Source organism: Arvicanthis niloticus, chromosome 29 (genome assembly GCF_011762505.2).
Source record: "Arvicanthis niloticus isolate mArvNil1 chromosome 29, mArvNil1.pat.X, whole genome shotgun sequence".
Lineage (NCBI taxonomy): Eukaryota > Metazoa > Chordata > Mammalia > Rodentia > Muridae > Arvicanthis > Arvicanthis niloticus.
In genome coordinates, this window is record NC_133437.1 from 18,007,932 (window position 1) to 18,030,485 (window position 22,554).

Here is a 22,554-nt window from a genome sequence, read left to right on the forward strand (position 1 = left end):
AGAAACGGACTTTTATTTTAAACAGCTTTATTGACATGACTAACATGTAATGAACTGCACAGACTTTAAGCATGGGACTTGGTCCACTTTGATGTTTAAATCTACCCATGGTAGTGAGTTTATCATACTTCAGCATTTAAGACAGTCCAAGGGTTTTTTTTTTTTTTTTTTCCTGGCCTCTGTAGTCATTGCATCATGGGTACACCCCTCCCCATGTGGATATGATTCAAAAATAATGAAAATTAAACAAAACTGAACCAAATGCCAGTCTGTGAATCTCTATGGTTTGAGTAGTCAGCAATTTAACCTCAAGAAAACCAGTGCTAACTGTAATGATTTACTTCCAGTGGTGCTGTAGATCTGAAGCTCCCGTGTGCACTGTATTTGATAGTCATGTGCAAAAGGCATGCCAGGAGGTGGCTCAAGAGGGTGACAGATCTCTGGAAAGCTGTGGTCTTTGAGGAAGCAGAGCATCGGGAGGTGTGATGGTTAAGTTTGGTGGCTGGCTTGAGACTGGAGAGGAGAGAACCTTAGTCAACTAATTGCCTGCATTGGCCTGTGGGCGTGTCTGTAGGGGCATTTTCTTGATTGCTAATGGATATAGCATTGGCTGTCCTACTGTGGGCAGTACCATCCTTAGGGAAGGCAGCCCTAGATTCTGTAAGAAAGGTAGCTGAACAAGCCTGAGGAAGCAGCCAGTAAGTGGTGTTCATCTGTGGCCTCTGCTTCAGTTCCTGCCTCCAAGTTCTGCCTCAGCAACACTCTGTGACAGACTACAGTCAGTCTGTGAGCAAAACAAACTCTTCTCTCCCACATGTTGGTTTGGTCCGTGTTTTATCACATCATCAGAGAAGCGCACTAGCACAGGAGGGGAGCTGTGTCATCGATAGCTGCTCACAGCTGTCACTGTGCACATTGTTAAACATTTAATATGTGTTTGACATTCGATATCAGTTTGCTAACCCTGGGCAAAGCAGAGGAAGTCAATACAGATGAAGATAACCTTACAAAGATCAAGACGAAGTAAGTCTCGGAAGCCGCTGTCTTACTGTCTAACGGTCATGAAGTGTATAAGCAACAGAGCGACAGTGGAATGGGGTTCCTGCATTTGTTATGCAGCACATTGAAGGAATTAGTAACAGCAAGTTGCTTGACACCCACCCTCAGTGGAGTGGGTGCTGGAGTCCTGCCTGAGTTGAGAACTGCCACCCGCAGCCTTCACTGTCCTCAGAGTCCTGTGTGTCCAAGGCAGTGAGCGTTTTTTTTTTTTGTTGTTGTTGTTTTGGTTTGGTTTGTTTTGGTTTTTGATTTTTCAAGGCAGGGTTTCTCTGTGTAGCCCTGGCTGTCCTGGAACTCACTCTGAAGACGAGGCTGGCCTCGAACTCAGAAATCCGCCTGCCTTTGCCTCCCAAGTGCTGGGATTAAAAACGTGCGCCACCACTGCCTGGCAGTGAGCAGTTCTTAACCTGTGGGTGGGGACCCCTTCGGGAATCGAAAGACCCTTAAACAGGGGTTGCATATCAGACATCCTGCATATCAGATATTTACATTATGTTTCATAACAGTAGGAAAATGACAGGAAGTAGCAAGAAAAATCCTTTTATGGTTGTGGTCACTCACTGCAACATGGACTGTGTTAAGGGGTTGCAGTAGAAGGGTGGCACAACCAGTGATCTAGGGAGATCAGAGTCTCCTGTTGCAGGGGAAGGAAGATTGCTTCATAAAATGGGTATGGTGGCATCTTAAAGTTTATCATAATTTCAATTTGTGGAGGGGTTTATTAGGAGTCTATTCCCATTACAATTCAAGGAACTTGTAAAATTATAGAAATTACATTTTACTATTCTAGAACTCAACAAGTCTTTGTCTCTTAATGCCAGGCACTGTGTGGACCCTGTGTCCTAGAAATGCTTTGGTGAGTCACTCCAAGCATCAGTCAGTGGAACGCTTTGTAGAGAAGATCAGTGTCTTTTCAGATTCTGGTTTAGGTAAAGTTGAGTAAGAAACACAAACCGCCAGTTTTATCATACTGTTAAATAAGTCTTTCCAAAAAAACTACCAAGTCCTCAAAGAATAGAGATGTTCCTTCTAATCAGGCTTCAGCTTCTTAACATGCAGTGGATTTGGAATCCTTTCCCTTGATAGATTAAATTATTGGTCCCTGATATAGTGCTTTGATAAATATTTGCTAAAAATATTGGTTTATTGAAATGGTTTTATTCATACATTCAGATCCTATTTGTGTCATTTCCTTATTGTGTCACTGAGGAATCTGCCTGAGCATCCAGACCCACAGATATGTCCTGTGATTTAGGCATCTGCTATGTCTATTCCTTTGTGGTGTTTCACGGGCATTAATCCCCAGTTTTGTGTTTATCTCTTTAAGATCCATTTGGGCTTGCAACATTACCTCATCATGACCTGTCAGCCCAGCTGTGTTCCTCTAGATGAAAAACTCCTGCCCCAGCTTTTAAAGGAAGCAGGCTATGCTACCCATATGGTCGGAAAATGGCACTTGGGAATGTACCGGAAAGAATGTCTGCCAACCCGACGAGGATTTGATACCTACTTCGGTAATGGAAATGCACACATTTAATAACACAGACCTACTGCAGCCAGCTCATAAAACACACCCAAGTATCATCAAACAAAATGACCGGAAACCTGAACACAGTAAATCAGGCAGCACCATAGTGGGGGCTGCTTTGTGCAGTTCTCCCTGTAAGCCAGCTCTGTGCTGAGCACGGGGTGGGCATGCGCCCACAACAAGGCAGGGGCCTTAGCCAGAGTGCTAAGAAAGAGTGTTAGGGACTTTTATTTCAGAGACCACCATGTGCTCTAGAATCTTCTTACCTGAAGATGATGGGCAGAGTTGTATGGAATTAGAGTCAGACTTTGTGTTTAAGAATGTTTTCTTCATTGAAGTTCACATATTTTCCCCTTATGGACTGTGTTCTCCAGTAGGAGATTAATAACTCACCTTGCCTGGGCTTCTTCTCCCGCATGTGAGATCTGTTTCTGAAATTACTAGGTTGGAGAAGATCGACTTAAAAAATTAATAACAATAAAAGGAGATAGTAAAAAATGGTACAAGAACTAATCACTAACTAGAAACCAGAGAGCCCTCTGAAATAAATGCGAAACCTGAAGTTTGTTTTAAAACATGACACCTTAAGCCTGTTGTAAACTCTGTTTAATTAATAACCTGTTTGCCACTAACTGTGCATCCTTCTGTCAGGGTCTTTTTCTATTGAGCTATCCATCCAAGCCCAGCTGGGTGGTAACCTCCCTCCTTCCATCTGCTTCTTCCAGACTGGATGCATACGTAACATAAAGCATCTAAGTAGAATCACAAAATTGGAGTGACCAGTAAGACATGTTATAATTTACATGCTCCAACTTGCAAAATGATGACTAAAAAGGAAATAAATGCATACACAGATGCTCTCCACTTCTAACATGGGAGACTTCTCGGGGAGGAGGAAAGGGGGAGGGGGAAGGGAGGAGGGAGGGAGGAGGGAGGGAGGAGGGAGGGAGAGCTTGCAGTAGTATGTTACCACAAGGGGATAGTTGGTATTGGGGAAGAGTGAAGCTTCTTCCAACTCTCAGCAGTCAGAGAAGCTTCCCCTTTGGGAGAAGGTAAAGGGGGCCAGGCTTCACTCTAATAGAAATGTGATGGCTTTCTTGTAGATTGTTTTTTGGAATCTGCTTCCAAGCAAGGTCAGGCCAAAGCAGGAATTCAGTGAAAAGGAGAAATCCGTGTCTGCCCTGAACCCATGTGGCTAAGCACTTGGTTCTAAAGCTGAGGTCAAGATGCAAAGACCTCAGACAGGAGAGCACCAGGAGAGCACGCATGTCCCTGACACTCTTTCTAGCTAGGTCTAAATAAGTCTTCAGCTCCCTTGAATGGTGGTTAGAAATCCGCCTTCATTGATTAACATCTTTGAAGTTCTAGAGGAATGGCTGGCTTGTGCCTTGGGGATTTTTTTTTTTTTTTTTTTTTTTCCATGCAGGATGAATTGATGTCTGCCCTTTGGCAGACTGGGTATTTAGAATCTTTATTAAAATCCAAGTTGTATACTTAACATCCTAGGTAGTTGGACAGTGGGGGGAGAGTTCACTCAGTAAAGTGTTTGCATCAATGAACTTGATTTGATCCCTAGAACCTAAGTTTAAATTAAAAAAAAAAAAAAAGCAAGCAAACAAGCAAGCAAGCAAGCAAGCTGGGTGTCATCTAAGCTTTTAGTCTTGGCTCAAGGACTATGGAAGTGGGTGGCTCCCTGGGGCTCACTGTCCAGGCAGCCTAACCTAATTGCCAAACCAGTAGAGAACATGTCTCAAAAAACAAGGGGATAGCTCCTGGCAATGATGTCAGGGTTGTACACACACACACACACACACACACACACACACACTACACGCTAAAAATTTCACATAAAGAAATCATATTCTTTTATGAGAATTAAGATCCACCCTGGACCAAGGTTGAAGTAGTTATTTGTTGGGGGGGGGGGGGAGGGAGAGGGAGAGAGTGCACACGTGGAGGAGAGGACAGCTTGTGGGGTTAGTTTTCTCCTTCCACTGTGTGTAGATTTTAGGGATCAAACTCAGGTTGTCAGGTTTGGCAGCAAGCACCTTTCTTTATTGAGCCATCTTACCAGCCCTGAAATTATTTTTTTGTGAATACAATTTTTTCTATTTCATATGAAGTAATAAATATGCTGGATTTCTTTCCTATAAATACAGATTAAAAAAATCACAAAATAAGTTATGTTAATGTTATATACTAATTATATTCAGGACCTTGAACTTATTTGATCATGAAAAATAGTCAATATAAAGTGAACTGAATTATTACATAAGCTGTATAAGGCTCTGTATAAGAAGGCTTTTGTCACTGTAGACAAAATTCATGACAAAGGAAAAAGCTAGGCCCATTTTTCATCATTTTAAGACTAAAGGGAATATATTTAAGAATATAGCTAAGAGCTCATCAAAGTTTATTTCTTTTTAATAGCTTTATTAGGGTATAATTCATATACTATATAGTTTACCCCATTAATGTATTTAATTTAGTAATTTTTAAACAATTTGAGAGATTGTGCCATTATCACCACAATTCAATTGTAGGAGTGTGTGTGTGTGTGCGTGTGTGTGTGTGTGTGTGTGTGTGTGACAAAAGGACCCAAATCCCATGAGTTGGGCCCTCACTAACTACTTTCTGCCCTGTGTTGATTGACCTATTCTGAGCAAGTCCATAAATTTAATCATAATACGAAGCACAGCTTAGTTTCACACTTTCCAAACACGAACACTTGCAGAAGAACGATGACTTGGGAATTTCCTTTTCACCTGTGCTTCGGTGTCTGCTGTGAGAGAGGAATCTGGGCTACAGAACCAGGCAGGCTGACAGGCCACTCAGCTCAGTAAGCAGCGCCTCTCCACACAGCAGGGCGAGGTGCTGCAGGTGCACAGTCAGGCAGAGGGCCGCTCAGCTGGGACACAGAGCTTGTATTCGGAAAGGTTTGTATCTTTCCACCAGTGGGTGTCAGCATTTGACTAAATATAACTCCTGCAAAGGCTCCTGTGTAAATAACCACAGAAATCCTTCTCCTAACCTCAGAAGCAACAAATGATCAGAACCCTGTTTTTAGTATCTTACAAGTAAAACCTTGTAACACATTAGTGGTGTGTTATCTTTTTTTTCATAGATAGTTTTAAAGGATTAGCATCTGGTTGCTTCCTGAACTTAAACTCTGATTTCTAAAAACCTCTTTCTATGCATCAACCGTTTATAAAGACTTGACAAGAACTAACAGATGCTCTAAAAGACTCAAGTGAGAGAGGGACGTGGATTTCCTTGCAGTACCATTTCAGTGGTGCCTACTAACAAATATGGAGATGTTAAGAAATGAGCCCTGATTACTCCTGTCGTTTGGTTAGCCTCGTCATGGGCAATCAATTGCATTAGGCAGTTAAATGCTGGAACATTCGTTTGCCTAACAAGCTTTATGCCATGCTGACTGTTTCTTCTCCCGTTCTTCTTGTAGGATACCTCCTAGGCAGTGAAGACTATTACACCCACGAGGCTTGTGCACCGGTTGGGTCTTTGAATGGTACCCGCTGTGCACTTGATTTCCGAGATGGTGAAGAACCTGCGACAGAATATAACAATGTTTACTCAACAAACATATTTACCAAAAGGGCTACAACCCTCATAGCTAACCACCCACCAGAGAAAGTAAGGCTTCTTCCTTTACTATTGTCAAAATCATGTTGCTTCCAAGGGAATGAAATATATATATATATATATATATATATATATATATATATATATATATATAAATTTTAGAGCATTTTCTAGTTAGCCAGAAAGGGAAGGTTGTTAAAAGTGAAGAATCTGGATCTCTAAAGATTTGATGGACCAGGTCTGGGAGAAAGCTGTACAGAATATAGGAAATGATTCTCACAGGAAGGGACCCTGGGCTGCTGTCTGTCCTTCAGGATTTCATTGGAAACCCTGCTGACTCATATGATGCTTTATGTGTGTGCACTGTAAGTAGTTAGCAAAACCAGGCTTCAGGATCCCAAACAGGTGTCTGTGTGTGAGTCAGGGCTCGGTTAGAGAGATGTGTTGGGAGCTCAGGGGTTAGAGAAAGTCCTTTCATTCTATATTTTTCTCTTTAGGATCATTTTGGTTATTCTTAATCTTTTATATCCTCATGTTAATAAAAGGTTAGAATAGGTTGACCGATTTTTACTAAGAAAACAAAAGGTGGCTGTTTGATTTGGCATTCATTGAACAACTTAACAGAAAATGGCCATCTTAGTAATATTGGGTTTTTACAATTGATATGCATGTATATTGGTTTTCACAGATGCCATAAGGAAGCTATCAGGTGTGTCATATGCAAACTTAGCTGCAGGTAGGAAGAGAAAAGAGAAGCCTAAAATATAAATTGTCTGGGTTTAGCACATAGGTGCTTTGCAAACAGAGCAGATATTTTTGTTGTGAGACACCAGGCTTAAAGCATGTCTTTATGAAGAATTGTATTAGCACACTTAAAAAAATTGTCCTTCGGTGGGAGTCTACCTGGCATGGAAAATTTGAGAAAGTGTCCAGTTCCTTCCAATTTTCTGCACTTTCTCTCTTTAACAATGTCTGGACCCTCTGCAGGGTTCTGGCTTGTGTACCTGTTCAGACCTGTTCAGACCCGCTAATGACTGTCTGGTACAGAATCTTCCAGGCTCTGTCTTTGATACTCTTATCGAAGAATACTCTTATATGAGAAATCTTCCCTGGTGACTGTGCTCAGTTTTGCCATAACTTTAGGTATTTAAAAGCCGACATAGTTACCTGACATCTCTAGGCAAACTGCCATGAAACATGAAGAAAGGGGAACATTCTCGCAAATGTTTAGAAACCTGCACATTTTAAGTCTAGATTTAAACCAAGATGGTTGGTGGGCTAGGTGAGTGGCTCCATGTAACATTGAATGGATGAGAATGTGCATCTGGGGTGGAACGGTTCTCTGTGGGTGAGTGTTCTAAACGGGGGTGGGGGTGGGCAAGGCTTGAAGGACAGCAGGAGGTCCTAAGAGCTCGCACAGCATGGAGGTATTGTTAGCAAGGGTGCCCCTCTCTGGCTGAATTGTAGCTCTTAGTTGTATGGGAAGCATTTTATGGACATAGCCTAATACCAAGAAAACCAAAGTAAGGTTTTCAGGGAACTGTTTATTATCCTTTGAAGGAGGCATACTGTTTGCTTAAGCAAACAGGCTTGGCGAAATGAAGTGACTGTTCAAAGCCACAGGGCTGTTGAAACAGTCGGAGTCAGAACGTGATCTCTCACTTCTGACTCCAGAGCATCTACTGTATGCACCATCCCTAGTCACAGCAAGTGTCTGAGTGCAGAGATTTCGAATCCCAGTTCATATTCAGCTCCATGGTCCCAGTCTTGACATCATATTAGAACCTCCTGGGACATTTGCAAGAAATGCTGATGTCAGATACTGTGAGGTATTGGTCACAGGCAGGACAGAGGCATTAATATTTCATCATCTCATCTCAGTGATTCTCCACGCTGCCACTATGGAGACCCTGTGTACTTAGGGCGGATCTGTGAGTGTTAGCTTGACACACTCACAAGTGCCGAGACAAGCAGATGCCAGCTTTCTATTCCAGGCTCACAATCTGATCTAATGATGCAACTGTATGCAACAGAGAGATCTGTCTGCAATAAAAGGCTTGATGAGAGGCTGGCTTATCTACCTGTTCAGACTTAGTGACCTGCCAGTGTTGCCTTGTCTGCTATAGAACTTTCCAGGCTCCATCTTTGCCACTCTTACTCAGTATGAGGGATCTTTCCTGGAGACTGACTGGTCTCAGCTTTGCCACACTTTGGATTTTTAAGGGTGTAATGCTGACATTTCTAGGAAGCTATGTCTGCCATGAAACATGAAGAAAGGGGAACAATCTCTCAGATATTTAGAAATGTGTTGGTGGCGCACGCCTTTAATCCCAGCACTTGGGAGGCAGAGGCAGGTGGATTTCTGAGTTTGAGGCCAGCCTGGTCTACAGAGTGAGTTCCAGGACAGCCAGGGCTACACAGAGAAACCCTGTCTCGAAAAACCAAACCAAAACAAAACAAAACAAAAAAATAGAAATGTGTACAGAACAGTATTGTCTCCTGGTGCCCTCACAGCATGAAGCAGCTAAGAGGAAGCAGCTGTGGAGAAGTGGTTGCTTGTGGGTGGGCAGCTAAACTGGGCTGGTGTAGAAGGCACCGGAACTGAGGACAGTCACAGGCCTCAAGAGCTCACATCCCATGGGAGGGGTGTTGTTAACACGACACTACTCGTAGATAGCATTGTGAAATCACCAGATAGGAGATCGTTTCCTGCCAGTGTCTGGGATGCTCTGAAGAACTATTCATCATTCCTAGAGTCCCCAAGCACAGTCATAAGTGAAGGAAAGAATAGTCAAGTAGCAGCCCAGCCATTTCACAAGGCTGCTTCTCCACACAGATGCTCCTAGTTTCAGTTCTCAAGACGGTGATGCCACTCACTGGTTTCAGGAGCTGCATCTTTGCAACATCTTTCCCCAGGATTTAACCTAATTCTATGCTAGGCTATCAGGTGCCGTATATAGATTGTAACATGACATTTGTTCTATGACGGAAGTCATTAAAGGTTATTCACGTGGAGTGTTCACAAGCCAACATGTCTTTACATGTGTCAGGAAGGGACATCCTTTCTCCTTGATGTCAGGGTGACTCTCATAGTGATAGCACTATAAAAAGAAAGTAATATATTCATAACATGACTTTCTGTTAAAAATAGTACAGCAGCACTTTGAAGAATTAAAAAACAAATTCTATATCTAATCTACTAGAAGCTTCCTAAGGAAAGCAAAACAATAACTCCTAGTGGAAGACTTTCTTTGTGTGAGTACAAGCTGGGAAAAAATGTCTTAATTTGGATGTCAAAGATAGAATAGTAGTTTCAAAATGTATTCATGTTTTTCCCATTTATACTTTGAATTAGGGAAACGTATAAAGACGTAAAAATAAGGCTTTCCTCCTTAGTGATGTGTGATTTCTTTCCATAGTGAGGATGTTTAGAGTACAGATCTCAGGAGCCATGGAACATAATAGGAAAGGGAAAAGACCCATCGGCATCTCCTATATGAGTATGTGTAGGGTTATGGGTCGGGCATCCGCTCTGCCACAGGGCACGGCCTGCTCCGGAGGCAGGACACGGGAAATGTTGACCTTGCTTACCCCATGCTGTCACCAGGCAGGTGCTGGGCCATAGAGAAGCTGTGGAACACCGCTCTGGGGGGTGGGGAAGCACAGTCTAAGGTGCGGGACAGCCGGAGCTGGTTTGGGAGGTCCCTTGGCCTGTGATGAGACCAGGGCCGTCTGGTTCTCAGGCTCTTGGACAACCAGGCACAGCTGGGAGCTGCAGACGAGCTGAGAACAGAGTGGGGGCCCATGGGCTGGATCTACCCTGGGGCCAGAGGGGAAAAGTGGGGAGCTCTGGCTAGTCCCACGGGGAGAGTCTTTGGCTTGGTGGCTGCAGGCTTGAGCTTGGACTTCGTGGCAGCCACGGCTGGGGGTGCAGAGAGGTCTGTGGGAGATTAGACAGCCGCTCTGTTGGTGAAGGCTTTCTCCATGACTCCCCACAGCGGATCCAGATGAAAAGAGGTAGTCCGTGGTTTTAAGGCATTTATTGTCATGGCGGAAAGTGGATGAGTAAAATCACACCCCACTTCTCAGGACGGGCCTGAGGTTAAATACCTTTTGCAGGGAGGATTGTCTGGGAAAGAGAGTTTATTGGCTAAGCCCTCTAGGCCTTTTGGGGGTGTTGCCCTTACATGACTGATGGACGAAAATCTATGGAGGCCTGCGGCTAGTGACAGGGACCTGGTCCCCAGGAACAGGCGAAGCACCTACCGTTCCTTCAGTGTTTCCGGAATTTCAAGCCTTAGCTCAACCGGGAACCAGGCTACCTTTCATGGTCCCACAAGTATGCAGCTAGTTAAGTATGGGTTTTATGTGATACTTAAATGTCTAGTTATGCTTTCCCAACCAGGATTCCATTTTATAGTCTTCGGATACTTGAAAGGGTCACAATTAGGGTTGGGGTAAAGTTTGGCAGCTATGACTGAGCTGATCAGAATAAGAGTTTGGAATCAAGAAAATACCAAGGATATACTAGGTTCTAAGAAACAGAAATTGGTGGAGGTTAATATGGGGCAGGACTTCATTGTCAATCAGGAGTCAGTGAAGTGAGAAGGGGCCTCTCTCCAAGGCCGAGGACCTCAGGTTCATTGATACACTTACAATCCCCAGATGTAATCGATGAACCTGAAGTTGGAGAACCTTCAAGCCTTAGATAGTCATTCTTTTTATCAGACTACCATGCAGTACAAAGGCTACCATTCTCCCCTCCCTCGTAATTTAAACTTAGTACAGTGGGGCTGGGGACATGGCTGAGTGGTTAAGAACACGTGCTGCTCCTGCAGAGGACCTGGTTCAGTTCCCAGCGCCCACATGGTGGTTCACAACTGTTTATAACTCCAGTTCCAGGGGAGCTAATGCCCTCTTTTGGCCTTTGTGGGTACTGCATGCACATGATGCACAGACATATATGCAGGCAAAACACACACACACACACACACACACACACACACACACACACATTAAAAATGCTATAGTAATACTTCCACTTGGTGAAGTTGGAGGCTGGGCTGTTTATGAATAAAGTTCACCTTCTGAGTGCTGAAAACATGATTTATAATGGTGATATAAATATATAAGATGGCTGGGTGTGGCAGCACACACCTTTAACCCAAGCACTGGGAAGGCAGAGGCAGTGGATCTCTGTGAGTTTGAGGCTAGCCTGATCTATATAGTGAGTTCTAGGCCAGCCAGGCTACATAGAGAGACCCTGTCTCAAACAATAAAACAAAGTGGGTAGCAAGGAGTATATAAGCTGTGTCTCAGTGGTCCTAACCCCGTGAAATGGGCTGTGCACACACAGCTCCTGGTAATGCAGAGCTATGCAAATACATGGAGTTGTTCACCCCACAGCAAACTGCCCCGGGCTGCTCAGGATGAAGTGAAAGAAGGGACAACTTTCTGTTGTCATTGTTCAAAGAACACTTGCATCTCTTCTTGTAAATTATGACATTAGGATCTAGTCAGCAAGCAGTGTGAGGCTCTCACATGTGACAGTCACCTGATTGGCCAGCTTCACCTTTATCCAGAGGAACCCCGGAGTGTCAGCATGCCCTGTCTGGGCAGAGTGGAAGGCGTGTGTGGACGAGCAGGGCCAGAGCAAAATCGTGTCAGGAGTGTTGCTATAGACTTTAAGAGTAGGAATTTGAAGTCTTTTTTTTTTTTTTTTCATGGAAAAAGTGCACATTTAATTTTAACATTTAATTCAAAATGTGTGAACTCCAAATAAACATAAGGGTATCTATTGGCGCTCCCTGCATGGGTAGTCCTTCCTCTTATCATAGGTCTCCGTCCACTGATTGATTGGCAGTCATTCCATCCCAGGGTTGTATAATTTAGAACAATTTACAATAAAAAGTGAAGTGAGTTTCTCCCATCTGCCTTTTTGCTTCATTCATTTATGATTTAAATGCCTCACATAAATGTGCTTATTCTTGGATCAAAAGTATTGATTGTTTCATTGAGGGTTTTAAACATATTGAAAAATTATATAAGGTATGGTGCAGGGGATATCTGCAGAGAGGCCCCCTAAGGAGAAAGGGCTGACCTGGTATATCACAGATGCTGACTGTTCCGAGCTGGCATAGAGAAAAAACAGAACCTGTGGATCATACTTCTTTCCAGTGATTAAACTGGCCTCACATTTATTTGGTTCAATATCAAAAATCAAACAAAACCCAGTTGTTTCCTCAAAACTGTGTTAAACAAAACTCTGTAAACTTCTCTTTATTTTTAGCTAACTTATCTGTTGGTGCATGGCAACATTGTAACAGTGAGGTTACCAGTAGGAGAGCCCTCATCAAATAATGACACCTGGCATACATCTAACCTTTTGAAGCCTTGGTTAACTCGTTTGTAATATGAATATAATAACAGGATGGTTTTGAGTGTTAAATGAGATAGAGTAGCCAGATTATTATCAGAGTGTTTTCTATATAAAGCATTCAATATGTGTTGAGATTATTGTTTATTTGGGTCAGAGCCCTCTGTCCATTCTAGGACTTTGACCTTCATATTTTGTTCTGGGTCTCGTCATCTTTTGAACGTATTTACTGAGACATAATTTGTATATCATAAAATTCGCTCAAAGTATACAATTAACTAAGAAATTTAAGAGGCATTTGATCACCACCATGATCTAGTTTTAAAACCTCTCATCACTCTTGAAAGACATTTCTATCTCCTAGTAGTCCCTCCTCCTCCTTCTCCCCAGAATTCCCCATAGCCACAGACATCTTCTCACCTACTTTCTGTCTCCATAGACTTGCCTCTTTGGAAAATTTAAATCAATACAGTAATACAAGATATAGTCTCTGATTGGCTCTTTTTTCATAAAAGCCCAACTGTGTTGTCGCTGCTTATTTAGTTGGTATACACTGTGATTAAAAATATTCTGAATCTTATTTTTACATCCATCAATTTGTGAACGTCGAGGCTTCCTAATTCTTGGCCATTATGACCAATGTTGCAATGAGAGCATCCGTGTGCATTTCACATGGACATGTGCTTTCATGGTTTTCTAGGAACAAGACTGCCGAGTTGTATGGTAGCCGTGTGCAATACTAAGGAGCTCCGTGCTGCTTTTTCAGTGTCTGTGTATATATTGCTTTGCATTCCTACTATCTAATTTCTCCATAGCTTTGTCAGCAGTTTTGCTTTCTATTTAAAACTCTATAAGCAGCCTAATGAGTATGAAGCAGTGGTATCTTACTGCAGTACTTGTCTGCAGTCCCCTGGTGATAAGCATTTGTTACATCTTCTTTGGAGAAATACCTATTTAAATTCTCTGTACTTAAGTAAATTACCTTTTATTGTTGAATTATTTATGTACTCTGGATGTGAGTTCCTTATCATACATATGATTCACAGATATTTTGGTACACTCTGTAGATTGTCTTAAAATTATATGAACTGAGAAATCTTGATTGTCTCATGTTTTGTATTTAAAGCCTCCATTTCTTTCAACTGATGTTTGGTTTACAAATTCTCTTTGCAGCCACTGTTCCTCTATCTTGCTTTCCAGTCTGTCCACGATCCCCTGCAGGTCCCTGAGGAGTACATGGAGCCATATGGCTTCATCCAAGATAAGCACAGACGTATTTTCGCAGGGATGGTGTCCCTCATGGATGAAGCAGTGGGCAATGTCACCAAAGCCTTGAAAAGCCATGGGCTCTGGAACAACACAGTCTTCATCTTCTCCACAGGTCAGTCCAGCAGTTCTGGAAATCCATCTCTTGGCAAACCCTAGGATGTGTCATTCAGTAGGTAGAATGAAGACAGACTGGAGAAGTTAGCATTTCCACAGGAAAATAAATGCCAAGCACGGTAGTGGATTGGTTCACATTGATTCACATTGGTCGCAATGTGAACAAGGAAAGAGAATTACAAACCTTTCCTCCTTTTTCTTTAATGCACCAGGAGTGTACTTGAAGACCAGTACTCACTCACTGAGTGAATTAGCAGGGACTGCATATCCACAGGGTAACAGGATGGCAGCTCCCCAGAGTGCTGGTCACCACAGCCTTCTGCTAAGACTGCATGACTGCTGCTAACCGAAGGTCTGTGTCCTGGCAGAGACAGGCACGATAAAGCCAGATTAGAAAAGGAACAAATGAAGCTTGGTCTAGAGTCTCCAGGTGTAAGACATTTTTGCATTAAAATTGTTTTCTGACAATAAAAGTTACACATTCAATAGAAAAAGTAGGTGCAAAAAAATGGTGAAAGAAAAATAAAACCTCTGTGGCCAGAGATGGCTGGAGACCACCTTCATGGAGGCGGGCCACCAGAGATGGCTGGAGACCACCTTCATGGAGGCGGGCCACCAGAGATGGCTGGAGACCACCTTCATGGAGGCGGGCCACCAGAGATGGCTGGAGACCACCTTCATGGAGGCGGGCCACCAGAGATGGCTGGAGACCACCTTCATGGAGGCGGGCCACCAAAGATAAGTCTTCTAACGTTCTTAGCTTCTTGTTCTGTATTCTTTACAATTCTTTTATTGCTTGGAAAATTTATTTATCAGTCTTTCCTAAAGTTTGTGTTGAATTTCTCTCAATCACAAAGTTGTTAATCACCAACTCTTTCTTAGCTCCTGATAACTCCCTTTCTACAGTTTATTTTGCTTTTTAATGGGTGTGAATGTACTTGATATGCGTATGATACATATATGTATATACATCTTTAAAGTTCGCTATGTTCACAATATTATCCAAGTCCCTCCTCCCCCCCAATATGTTTGTATTTTTGTTTAAATCAGTATTTCAGGTGAGTGAATTCTTCAAATCCTTGTGACCTTGGCTAACACCAAAATCTTTGATTGGCAATTCCACCCAAGACATTAGAGTTTATCGTTCAGCAAATTTCGCTGAAGTGTTACAGTGTAGGGGTGAGGTCACACAAGGAGGAATCATCTTGCTGGTCTCATGGTTGCTTCTGTTGTCCTTTTGTTTTGATTTGTTTTTAGTTGAGTATAGTTATCAAATCTAGTGAGTTTAAGCACTTATTGTATACAAGACAATTTCAGGAGCCTTACATGGTTAAGTTTACCAACCCTCAGAGTAATACATCCCTGAGGACTGTTTCCTCATCTTGCAGATATGAGGGCTAGACACAAAGAAACATTTAGCCCAGGGTCACACAGCCACATTTGGGCATGTCTGGTTTTGTGTTTCAGACCCCTCCGTGGCATTTTCTGGCCTCAATGATGGCAGTTGTTTGTTTATTTGAGACAGGGTCTGGTTACCCTATAGCCAAGCTGATCTGAATTCTCAGTCCTCCTCTCTCAGCCTCTGCAGTGCTGGGCTCCTTTGTGTTCAACCCCCTCCCTGGTGAGAGGGTGTTTGTGTTCTCATCAACCTCCCAACACCTCAGAGCTGTTTCCATGGCTGCAGTAATGAGCTACTAAGGATCCAGGCAGAGTGGGCCAGTGGTGTCTCTGTGAGCAGCTTATGCCCTTGCTTTACTGTCATCTACCTATAATTTCCAAAGTGTCCCCTGTATTGATGAGGCTTGAATGTGAGATGATTTTTTTTTTTCACAAAAAAAAAAAACCCAAACCAAAAAAAAAAAAAAAAAAAAAAAAAAAAAAAGAAAGACATCTTAGATTAATTCTTTACAGAGTTTCTTATAATCTTGGAGTCAGCCTCAGTTTACTTCATTAAAAGGAAAAAACCCTCTATCGTGTTTTTATCAGCGATGGTGTTGAAGGCCTGTAGAGTCTCTACAAACAATGATCAAAAAGGAGGCCAGGACACTTAATAACAATTTAGCAATTATTCTTGAAAATGCCCTCATAATCGCAAAAAATTGAAGACTTTAAATTTAAAAACCCAAGCCTTTGTCATGATTACACAGTTTCTGGACAGTGGTTTTCTGAGTAAGGATTAATATGTTACTCATGACCTAAAAAGGGCCAGAAGTGAAGATGTTCACTCTGGAAACTCTTAAATATCTCAAAGTGATTCTCACAGGAATAGAGACATTGGTGTCAAGAATGTCTGGGAAGAGATGGGATAAATTTTTTTCATGATATGTGAGAATGAAAAAAATATTTGAAGATCAGTGTTTCTTTTGTTCCATGATCTCAGATTTGTGTGCATATTTTAAAACAGAGCTAATCATTTTATAAACATCTGTAACATTTTATTCAATTTGGCAAAAATAATATTTGAGGCTTCTCATTGAAAGCATGGTGGTTACCTGACACTAGAGCTGTCTCATGTCCTGATGCTCCGATGTCTAATCTCAGGTCATCTTTGCTTTGTTGGGGGTTAAATGCAGCTTGATTATAACTGTGTGCTTCTGTAATGCCCCTAATTTGATTTAGTGGAGTTTTTGTTAAGATTTTCCCATCAATCCACAACTGAGAACGGAGCTGGTTTCCCTTATCACCAGCAGGCTCTGTCGTCTTCGTTAAATTCATGTGATAAAATAGTTGGGTAGTTTCCTGTCTCGTTCTATGGTTAGAGACGGGAAATTAGAGATATTGAGTTAGTAGACGGTCCTTAGAACCTTCTTTGGGGGCATTTTAAAAGTTATCTCCATAGTTTAAATCTTCTTACTTACGTCTGATATGAGGCGCCCAATGTTTTAAAAATGAATTAGCCTGAGATATGGTGACTCCTGTGATTGCACCCCACATGATTCTTCTTCCCCGTAAGTTTTCGGTGTCCACGTTTTAGCTTGTTGCCTTTATTCTGCTTGACACAGAGGGAAACCCAAACTTTAACAGATGAATTGCTCATTGGCTTCTTTTCTTATCCCTTTCTGGCTTTCCGTCCTTTTCCCCAATCTCCCCCACTCCTCTGCACCGCCAGCTGAGAGTTTTGCCATTTTGATTCAGTCCTTCAGTGACCCGGGTGGAGGTTATTGTGCCTGTGTTTTTAATATCTCTGCAGTCCGTACTTCCTTGGCCTCTGAATTTCATGGTAGAGTGAACTTTCACTGTTAATGTTCGACTGCACGCCCAGTGCCCCTCTAGTTTTTTCCTCCCCTTGCCCTGTACTTGCTCATGGAATAGCTTGAGGTTATGTTGTGAGCTCACTCCCAGTCCCTATTTTATCAAAGAAGGAACCCAAACTTCAAGAAGCTCTGAGGTTAGCCTCATGTCAGACACTCCAGAGAGCCAGAATTCAAACTCAGATCTCCTGGAGTCAATATCTGACTGTTAATCAATTGTCCTTTTTAGCGCATTGTTACTGATAATATTTTAAAAAGCTGAGGTTTGGGCAGACTATCTAAGCGGTGGTTGCTCTCCTTAGCTCAGGCCACCATGATCTGTGGCCTGAAGCCTATCGCTCCACAGTTGGAAGCTGCCAGAGGCCATGGGTGTGCCACAGCTAGAAACAGCCACCAAAATTTAAGGAGTCTGTTCAAAATCCCATTCTGTGCAGGGCTACTCACAGGTGCCAGCCAGTTCTTGATCAGCTAGACCAGGGGTTCTCAGTGTTCCTAAATGTGCAACCAGTTTCTTGTACTTTCCCATAGATGTACTGAATCTAAACCCTGGGATTGGGGGCCTCAGAACTTGTAATAACATTCTACACAATTACTTTATACATAGAAATTTGAGGACCTCTGAGCTGAGGTAACTCTCATTCAAATCCTGGGAATTTACCTTGTATATATATGTATCTGCCAGAAACTAACCAAGCATAGAGTCCATCTTCTCCCAGGTAGCTTTCAGTTGGAGAAAAAGTAGGGGCTGGAGAGATGGTTCAATGGTAAGAGCCTGCCTCCTTGTCCAGAAGACTGGGGTTCTATTCATAGCACCCGCATGGCAGCTCACAGCTGTCTGTAACTACAGTTCCAAAGGATCTGACGCCCTCTTCTGGTTTCTATGGGCACTGCACTCACATGGTGTAGACATGCATGCATGCAGGCAAAAATCCATACACATAAGATAAAAATAAATCTTTTCTTAAAAAGAAAAAGTGCTCATTTCTAGGTTCGTCATTAAAGCTAAGGAGACAAGCTTGAATTTAATCATTCTGTTCTTCAAGCCCCTACTGATATAAATTATTATTGATTGATTAACGTCATCCTGGTATGGATTTAATTTGTTTCTTTATTTGTTTTCCTGTGCTAGGTTTCAAATCAGGAGTTTCACAGACCATGTAGGCAACTTACTGCTTGGCTATAGCCCCACCTTATCCATTCTTTCTACAATATGAGATGAATTTTACTGTAAGCAAATATTGCTTGTCCCATTACACACAGACCATTGTGTTCTTTTTATACAACAGTGACCCCTTTATCCTTCTTTGATAGAATGTGATCAGAGTTTGGGTCCCACTTTTCCACTAATGAGCTTTGTTTATTCTGGCTCAGTTTCACGGTCTGTTTAAATGGCCATTTGTTGGTTTACTCGGTCTCCTCTGGCACTGGGGAAATAATAGCAGGTGTTTAGCAGGATCAGGTCTTTCTGATCCTCAGGGTGTGTGGAACCACACAGAGAACAGGGCTTCTAGGAGCCTCTGACAATAAAGCAGGGTGAGAGATTGAGCTACAAGAAGAGATTTAAGAAATAGGAGAATCACGTGGTGGCTATGGATTCATTGTGCATGTGGGTTTTAAACCTGAGGAATTTAGAATGTGTGAAACGGGCCTGGGGGCCTCTCTGACTCTAAAGTGAAGTTACCATTAGCTGAGCAGGCTCCGAGGTGCTCAGCCCAGCACTGCACAGTGGAGAAGGGCCTTATCCATGAAGTCAGTGACATCTTAGAACACCAGAGCCTGGTCAGCAGCAGATTTATGCTGAGACGTAGAAAGTAACTGAAGAATGTAAAGGTTTAATTAACACTTATCACTTCAGCATTCGCAAAAAATTATGCATAATTGATTATTTCCAACAGAATTCAAACGAATTATATGTAACAGCTGTATTTCCCAAGTCCCCTCTCCATATTTATCCAGGATTCCCTCCAGAATGCATAGTTAGCAATAGAACTGAGTGCTGCTCCATGGCTTTAAGTTTGCTGTGCAGTTGGCAGAGTTACACAATAGCATAGAGCTCTGTGCTAGGAACAAGCCATCTGACCGCTAGCTAGCTAGTTCTAGACCTGTGAATGTCTCACAGAGCTGAGAACTCTTAGCGGAATAAACCAGGTCACGCTGCACGCCACTGCACACCTTGCTGTGGCATACACTTCTAACAAACGTCTGTCAAAGAGAGAGTATCAGTAAGTGGGTTGAACCTATGAGACTGGAACGACCTGTCCTTGAGGCAGCTATTGATCCCGTGCTAACTCTTGAGATGTTGCATATTGGTGTCTGCACAAAGAGCATGTTGGGTCACGTGACATTTTTACTCATAAGGGTTGTTTCCTTACTGCTTACTTCACTGAGGGAAAATGATAGCCAATGCACTTTAAGGGCTCTAGACAAGTCTTGCTTTTAGTGTCTCTGTGACAGCCCACTGAATGCTCCATCTGTGTCTCAGGAAAGGACGCCTCTCGACTCTTACATTTATAGATTGTCGGTGTTTTATTGTATTATTTAATAGATGCAAGAATATTGCATTGTTGATATTTTGAATTTTTACCTTGTATAACATGAAGTAATGAACATTCTCACGCTTCTGTGGGTAGCTAGCGCCATGGCCTTTCTCTGAGCTCATTATTAATGGAAGAGCGTATTGAACTGAGCGTATTTATTGACTAAAACTGCAGGAAGCTTTCTAATTTTTTTTAGAGTTATTTTCTCCTTTCCCTTTGTGTTTCGTTTTAAAGGTCATGTTTATGATGGCTCCGTTTCTGACTAGTCTCAAAAATTCCTGGAGCTCAACCTCCCTTTGAGGCAGGAGGGGCGTTTGGTTGCACAAGCTCCACGGGCAGGCGGTTGAGTGAGGATGATGGTAGATTAGAGAGAGAAGTGAGCACCTAGAAAGTGCTGGTATACGGAAGTAAAGCCACTGCGCATGCGCAGCGCCCTGCCCGTTCACGTTCCTCTTGTCTGTTCATAGCTGCTGTGTCCTCCCGCAGCAGCCTCAGCAAGTGTTTCAAGAGATCACTCCTGTCGAACAGGCTAATCATTAACATATACCTGTCAACTCTGCAGAGCAGTGTTATTGAATGTGTTACTTGGACAAGGTAGTCTTGTCCAAACACGACTGCAGGGCTGTGATGGTGTCAAGAATTCTACTTCGGAGGAACCAAGTAAAATTAGGAACTGGTTCAAGAAGGTTCTGGTGAACCGCAGCTCCGAGGAAGATGAGTGCGAACAGCAGCTGCTGCTAAGTGTGCTTCTTCTTTCCACCAGTATGGGATCCCAGCCCATGGGTGGTGTTGCCTCTGCTCAGAGTGCCCTTCCTCCTTGGATAGACCTTTTCCTAAGGATACTGGTCAACACTACCCAGAGGTGTGATTCTGAATCCTGTCAGATGGAGAATGGAAACATCACAACTGTGTCCCTCGTCAGCTTGATCAGCCAGGTCCCTTTAAATTCTAACATTCTGCCCCTGTCCTCTATAGAAAGAGTCACACGCTGACCTCTGATTGATTTACACATAGAAAAGTTTCGAGTTCTGCCTTCAAGAGCTTAAGATAAGCCATCCAACAAGCCTGCTGGTAGTACATGACTTCTTAATTTAAGAAAATTATTTTTTGTGTGTGGCTCTTTTGCCGGCACGTGTGTCTTGCACCAGGCATGGTACCTACAGAGTCAGACTCGAGCATCTGATCTCCTGGAACCAGAATTATAGACAGTTGTGAGAGTCATGTGTGTGCTGGGAACTGAGCCAGGATTCTCTGGGAATGTAGCCAGTGTTTTAACCACTGAGCCATTCCTTAAGTCCCTGTAGTATAAGACGCTATCCAACCAAGCTCTACGATGTATGAAACTGACAGTGTTAGTATGTACTATAGAAACCTTTTTCTTTTACACAGAGAAGGAAAGATACAAGTAGGACTAACCTGGGGTTAATTCACAGAAGGATGGGAACTGGTTCGTGCCTAGATTTGAAAGGGAGAGGGAGAGGAAAGGGTCTGCCCTGGAGGTCTCATAGAGACAGCAAGGATGACAAGAGTGACCTCACCCTAATGTCACGGACTTTACTCGTGTCCCCTAATCATGGTGCTGCATGCATTCCTTTGTAATCTGCAGTCATGCTCAGGACTTCCTAAGTGAGGTGGACTCCAGCTCAGGTCGGTTTGACAGCCTCTAGGTCAGTGGGCTGTGATGTGAAGGACACAGGTCGGTCACGTCATAGGAACTAAGCAAGGCATGTCTGGATGAATGGAGTTCTCGGAAGATAGAGCTGGGGAGGGGTTAGAGGCCTCCCAACCCACCCTGGTCATTGAAAGAATGCAACGGACCTCCAGCTGAAACAAGAGCCATGGGATGGCTGCTTAGCTTTTGGCCAAAGTGTCTTTTTAATCTGTATGTAGCACCTTTAAGAAGTGGGTGAGGATTGGTATAGAACAAAATGTGCATTTTCTGTTTGCCTGAAAACAGCAAATTCTCATTATATATACTTCCTAGGCTTTCATTCTCCCTGCCAATCGGAGGTAAAACAGGACAGCTGAGTGTTCTCTCCCACTTTCCCTGCCCCCCCCCCCCCCAGTTGTCACCTCCTAATGCACGTGAGTGGTATACAGGCCGGTGTAGGCAGCCAGAGGAAGAAAGGACCAGGGACAGCAGTTTATTAGTCAGCAGAAAGTGGATGGGTGGAAGGTGCCATCGGTCGGGAATCTTTAAACAGAGACATTAGTAGGTAAAGGAAACACATTTAAGTCTCAAGGGGGCAGCAAACCGGCATTCAAATGACAAAAGTCTTCATATTGTTTCATCTTTTCCTCAATATAAAAATGGAGATTTGTTTACTCTAGTTTTGTGGTATTTTTTTAAGGGAGAAAACTGAGAGTGACTAAATTTTAGCTACTGAAGCATCCAAACAGCTATGTCCTTCCCCATTCGGCTCTGTACATGCGGGATTCTCCCTGCAGGCAGTGGCGGGGGCTGTATATGTGTGTGTCATAAAGCATTTGCTCCTAAGACAAGAGCGTTCCAGGGCTAGCTCATGGCCAGTGTGTCCCAGATCCCTCTCCTCTGTGGCTGTCTAATATGCTTTGAGCCTGCTGAGCAAAGTCCCCGTCCTCCCACAGATTTTCAGCAGGCTCTTTCCTGATAAGAGGGCCTGAGAACCAGTGCTGAAGCTGAGGTCTGCCCTGCTGTGCTTGGGTTTGTTTTTTTTTTTTTTTTTTTTTTTCTTTACTCTTCATTCTCTGCTTTAAGAAGCATCAGATCCCCCTCCAGGACTAAAACAATAAGGAATGTATTTGCAAGGATTCCCAGTTGCTTTTCTTGCTGACTTT

The 22,554-nt window shown here is 42.9% G+C and overlaps 1 protein-coding gene across 4 annotated transcripts in view; it reads left to right on the forward strand.

Annotated features, from left to right (window-relative positions):
• Positions 1-22,554, forward strand: part of Arsb (arylsulfatase B) — a 157,774-nt gene that overhangs the window by 13,468 nt on the left and 121,752 nt on the right. For all 4 annotated transcript variants that reach the window (XM_076927160.1, XM_076927161.1, XM_076927162.1 and 1 more), the window contains exons 2-4: positions 2,387-2,573; positions 6,051-6,241; positions 13,740-13,947. In XM_076927160.1, coding sequence (XP_076783275.1) covers positions 2,387-2,573; positions 6,051-6,241; positions 13,740-13,947 — 586 coding nt within the window. The remainder of the gene's footprint in view (positions 1-2,386; positions 2,574-6,050; positions 6,242-13,739; positions 13,948-22,554) is intronic.